Source organism: Zingiber officinale, chromosome 1B (genome assembly GCF_018446385.1).
Source record: "Zingiber officinale cultivar Zhangliang chromosome 1B, Zo_v1.1, whole genome shotgun sequence".
Lineage (NCBI taxonomy): Eukaryota > Viridiplantae > Streptophyta > Magnoliopsida > Zingiberales > Zingiberaceae > Zingiber > Zingiber officinale.
The window spans coordinates 44,169,752-44,175,382 of record NC_055986.1 but is presented as its reverse complement, the minus strand read 5'-3'; the positions used below and the strand labels follow the sequence as shown (position 1 = coordinate 44,175,382).

Genomic DNA, 5,631 nt, shown 5'->3' with positions numbered 1-5,631 from the left:
CCTAATTAAATTTAAATATAAAATGAATTTAATTAAAACTTTAAAACTAAAATTAAAATTTAAACTAAAATTAAACTTCAAAACATAATTAAAAGTTTAAAATTTAATCAAAATAAATTATAATCAAAACTTAAATAAAATCAAAATTAATTTAAAACTAAATTATTTTCAAACATAATTATTTTAAAACTTAGTTAATTTAAAAGTTATTTAAAAATTAATCTAAAAATTAAATAATATTAAAATTTAATCAAATCTAAATTAAATAATTAATCAATTAATCTTGAACTTACCAACTAATTACTTAAGTACATTAACCATAAACAAAATTAATTTTCAAAATTAATAACGCTAATTCTTAATCTTTACCTAATTAATTTCTAAGAAACTAATTAAATTAATCCTTAATAAATAATAATTCATAATTAATTCATAACTAATTTACTATGAAACTTTAATCAACAATAATTGAAATAAGTAATAATTATTCTAATAATTATATTAATCAATTAATCTGAATGTAAATTTTTAACCCAATTAATAATCATTAAAATATAAATCAACCTAATTAATGTTAAATTAAACCTTAATTAATTATCTTTAACAATTAACCCTAAAATTTCTAAACTACACATATATTAATTCAATTAACTTTAAAAGATATTAATAACAGTGTTACCATTAATATTAACTTAATTAATTTATCCAATTTAATTCAAAATTGACTTAAAATAATCTAAGTTCAACTAAATTCAAACCCAAGTCAAATTACAACAAATTCAAAATCAATAACGTCATCTCACACAACTATAGGATTACCATTAGTGAGATGCCACTACAACAAAATCGCTCATAGACATCAGTGGAACAACATCGGTTTTAGGCTAAAATCGAAGTCTTTGAGTATTTTACACCGGTTTTTCTAAAAATCGGTGTCTATGAGCGCAGATTTTAGCTCATAGACATCGATTTTTTAGGCGATGTCTATAAGCGCCCTTTTTTTGGTTAATAGACACCGATTTTAACATCGATTTTTAAAATCCGATGTTAATACACCCCTTCTTAAATAATTTAATTTTTTCATCGGCCAAAATTTACAAGACTTCACAAAATTCCCTCCAAACCTAAACCAATATCGTGCCCCTTCTCTCAACATAAACCTAAACCTCAGCCTCATCTCCCTCTTCCCCTTCCGCCATCTCGCCCTCGGAGATCTCGCCGTCGCCGTCCCCTTCGTCTGCAAGTCCTGGTACCGCGCCTCCCTCGACCCTAGCTGCTGGCGCCGCCTCAACTTCCGCTCCCTCGATTTCTCGCCGTCGCCGTCCCCTTTGAACAGTGGGTTCATTTCCTCGTCACATCTCCCTGCCCGATTCCGCCGACCCTTCTCTTCTTTCCATTTTTCCCGAGTCGACAGAGCCACTCGTCGCGCCATTTCGCTGCCTAGCTGAGCTTCGCAGGCGGCGCCACAGCTGACGGGGCACAACGCGAGGACGAGTGGAGGCGAGACGAAGAAGAAAGAGGCAAGTGTATCTACCTGTGATAACTCGAAATCCATGAGGTATAGTGGGGTGGAAAACCTATAGAAAGTGAGGATTTGGTATGGATTTCGACTGGTTTTCTTCTGGTAAAGGCTTTGATTGTTCTTCCTGGAGATGTTTTGATTTACTTCTTTTGTAGACGCTTTCGATATGTTTTCCTCTTCTGTGGATGTGTTTGATTGGTTTTTCTTTGTATACGATTCGGGTTGGATTCTTCTCGGTGGGATGTGTTCTTGTTGGAGGTTTCGGTTGAAGGTTACTGCTTGGTTTGCGTATGTTACCCAAAATTGTTTGACAGTGATTTCTGATGTGTTCACAGTAGGTTTTCCTAGAGATTTTGGCTGGTGTTCGATGATTTGAGGTTGAGTTGTGTTGTGTTTTCCATGATGAACAAGTTGTAGAGAGTTGCACGTTACCTGTTTGTTAGAATGGGTCACAGAGAGGTGGATTCGTTATTGCAGCTGTTGGGCCACAGAGAGGTGGTCACGAATATAACATAGGAAAACAAATTTGTGTTGCCCAAGGACCACTGCGATCAAATGTTCCCGTGCGGCCCCAACAGTTATTGCAGCTCCAACATCTCGCCGCCGTGCACATGCTTGCGTGGGTTTCATCCGAGGAATCAACATAACTGGGACATGCTGGTCGGAGAAGCCGGCTGCATGAGGACGAAGCCTTTGGACTGTCTAAATAATACCGATGAATTCTTCAGACTGAGTGTCACGAAGTTGCCCGACGCGTCCAGATCGACAGTACTCAATGCAAACTGGAACTTTGAGGAGTGCAGGTTTTTTTGCTTGAGCAACTGCGCATGCAGAGCATATGCCGCATCGATCATAAGTGGGAATGGGAGTGGCAGTGGCAGTGGCTGCTTAATATGGACAGAGGATCTCACTGATATCACCGTGAATGGCAGTGGGCTAGGACAAGATCTTTATGTCAGATATGAAACGGCAAATATTTGCGAGCAACTAAGCAAAACTGAATATATCAAAATCTATATATGTTGCAGTCTTTTTACTTATTCTGTTATAAACTGTTGTAATCTTTCAGCATCACCATCTGAAGCCCGTCATGCTAATCGTAATATCTTAATGTTTGTGATTCTTCCACCGGCAATTCTTTTCCTTGCTTGTGTTGCTTACTCGATTTGGAGGAGGAAGAAGACAAGTATTATTGTTCATTCTCATCCTAACTACTTTTACTTGGCTTACATATATTCTAAAAGACTTTAATTTGTGGCACATGTAGGTTCTCATATTGACTATGAAGCAGAAGAAAAGGACATGGAATTGCCATTGTTTGACTTGACTACAATTAAAGACGCAACCGATGACTTCTCAGCAGACAACAAGCTTGGTCAAGGAGGCTTTGGCCCTGTATACAAGGTACGGAATACTGTATTTGGGGTTTAGTAGTATCACATAATTGTTTGAGACATTTGATTGTGTGCAGGGTAAATTGGGAGACGATCAAGAGATAGCAGTGAAAAGATTATCTAAGACATCGTCACAAGGAGTGGATGAATTCAAAAATGAGATCACATTGATCGCGAAGCTGCAACATCGAAATCTTGTTAAGCTTCTTGGCTGTTGCATCCAAGGAGGGGAAAGACTCTTGATCTATGAATACATGTCCAATGGAAGCTTGGACAACTTTCTGTTTGGTTAGCTGATCTAGATCTCTGTCAATTTACATGATCTGAAACTATCTGAAAGGATAGATTAATTAGATTTAAATGATTGCTTGTTGTGTTCAGATGAAGTTCAAACTGTATTACTGGATTGGAGAGCAAGGTACAACATCATTCTCGGTGTCGCTCGAGGTCTACTTTATCTTCACCATGATTCAAGGTTAAGGATTATTCATAGGGATCTTAAAGCTAGTAACATTCTTCTTGACAAAAATATGAATCCCAAAATATCAGATTTTGGCATGGCTAGGATATTTGGAGGAGATGAATCCGTATCAATTACCAAAAGAGTCGTCGGAACCTAGTGAGCATAAACAATTTGAATCATCAATATTTTTATTTTTCATATTATGTCATATATACTTATTTTATATTTCTACGATATGACAGTGGCTACATGTCTCCTGAATATATCATAAATGGTATTTTTCCTATGTTTTCCTATGGGTCACAAATTTGTTTTCCTATGTTATTGCAATAACTGTTGGGGCCGCACGGGAACATTTGATCGCAGCGGTCCTCATGCAGTGATTTCTGATGTGTTTTCCTATGTTATATTCGTTATCTTGCACAGTAGCCTTTAAAAACTCAGTATTCTATTTTATTTGATACATGCACACATTTGTTTTAGTTATTTGACATATGGTGGATTTATGTGTTTTTACAGTTTACAAATCTCAAGTACTCCAGAGTTGAAATTGATGAAGTGCGGTTCGAGTGGGCTGAATGCATGCTAGATTACATTTGAAGTGCGGTTCTACCTTGATGTGTTAAAAGAATGTTCTACCTTGATTTTGATATTTATTAGCTAGCTTTTGATGTAAAAAGAATGTTTGGGTATTTTATGGATATTGTTGTAAGAAGATTATTTATATAATTTGTGAATATTTGTGTATTTTATGGATATTATTGAATGAAGAATATTTGTACAATTTGTGAATATTTGTGTATTTTTTTTTTGTTATTGTCGGTTTTAAAATCAAATCTGTGCTGTTAGAAAAAATACATATTACATCGGTTTTCCACCGATGTAAAACCGGTGTTATAAAGTAATATTACATCGGTCATTTACCGCTGTCAAAACTGGTGTTATTAACATACAATATTACATCGGTTTTACACCGTGTATGAAACGGTGTCGTTAAGTGATACTACACCGGTTAATAACCGATTCGAAAACCGGTGTCGTTAAGTGATACTACACCGGTTTTAACCCGATGTCTAAAATGGCAGACTTTTAACATCGGCTTCATATAGACATCGGTCGAAAATCAAATAGACACCGGTGGAAAACCGATGTCTATGAGCGATTTTGTTGTAGTGTGCTAAGAAAAGTAAATTCAAAATATTGTTGAAAATGTTTTTGAGAACCTATAAATCTAACAAAAAAATCCAGTACATTACTCTAGAACTAAACATATAGAAGTAAAATATCATTTTGTTAGGGATTATATCACTAAAGGAAATATCAAACTTAATTATATTGACTCTAAATCTAACTTAGCCAATATATTTACTAAACCTTTATCTAAAATTGAATTTAGTAACTTAAGAAGACAATTAGGTATGTGCTCTATAGAATAGAGTTCTCTTTATCTTTTCACACATTTTTGAAAAATATTACTTACTAGTTTTTCAAAACAATTTTCAAAATTCCCCTTTTCAAAATTTGTTTTCAAAACAAATTTCTAAATATTTTATCTTTTTGGAGTAGCCTAGGTCTTACTGTAGAAATGTATATTCTTATAGTTTTAGCAGCCAACATCTAAAAAGCACAGTAGGATACCTTTCTTGTGTATCTTGAAACCTAGAATGGTGTGAGATGCTTAGAACTTAGCCTAAGATTTCAGATACTTAAGTCAGTGCATCACTATAAATATGAGCTTTAAACAAAACATATTGATCAATTTGGGTAATCTAGCTAGTAATAAACTAGTTAGCATGATATGCTCATATTGACCAACTTGAATCAGCAACTGCTATCTCATGGTAGTCAGCTAACTATGAAGGTTGGACATTTCATCATAAGAATATTTTTCTAGCTTTTAAAATCATGCTTGGACTTTTAGGTACTTATCAATTTTAGGGGAGCATTAATAACATTTTCTCAATATTGTTTCCAAAAGTGCCATTTTTAAAATTTTCAAAATTTATTTTTAAAAATCTTTTAAAAATTATTTTCAAATCTTTATAAATTTTTAAACTAACATTTAATTTTTATCTTCAGAGTCATTTTCAAATTTATCTCTACAAATTTTTTATTTCACTTTCTCAAAATTATTGTTACGTTATTCTTTAACTTAGCAACTTTTCAAAATTATTTTTCTTTAACAAATCTTTTAACTCTAATAAAAGTTTTAAACCTTAACTTATCAAATTCTTCAAATTTTAATGCCTTTT

The 5,631-nt window shown here is 33.7% G+C and overlaps 1 protein-coding gene across 1 annotated transcript; it reads left to right on the top strand.

The window, feature by feature from the left end:
• Positions 1-2,077: 2,077 nt before the first annotated feature.
• On the top strand, positions 2,078-3,536 carry LOC122038151 (receptor-like serine/threonine-protein kinase SD1-7). Its single transcript, XM_042597776.1, has 5 exons — positions 2,078-2,453; positions 2,592-2,708; positions 2,790-2,926; positions 2,994-3,204; positions 3,298-3,536. The coding sequence occupies exons 1-5, from the start codon at positions 2,078-2,080 to the stop codon at positions 3,534-3,536; spliced, it is 1,080 nt and encodes a 359-aa protein (XP_042453710.1).
• Positions 3,537-5,631: the final 2,095 nt, after the last annotated feature.

Bases quoted from the DNA above. Each gene is read 5' to 3' on its own strand.
- LOC122038151 (XM_042597776.1), top strand. From the start codon at position 2,078: ATGTTCCCGTGCGGCCCCAACAGTTATTGCAGCTCCAACATCTCGCCG. The intron at 2,454-2,591 runs GTGGGCTAGGAC...GTAATCTTTCAG, and splicing joins TGATATCACCGTGAATGGCA to CATCACCATCTGAAGCCCGT. The intron at 3,205-3,297 runs GTTAGCTGATCT...TGTTGTGTTCAG, and splicing joins CTTGGACAACTTTCTGTTTG to ATGAAGTTCAAACTGTATTA.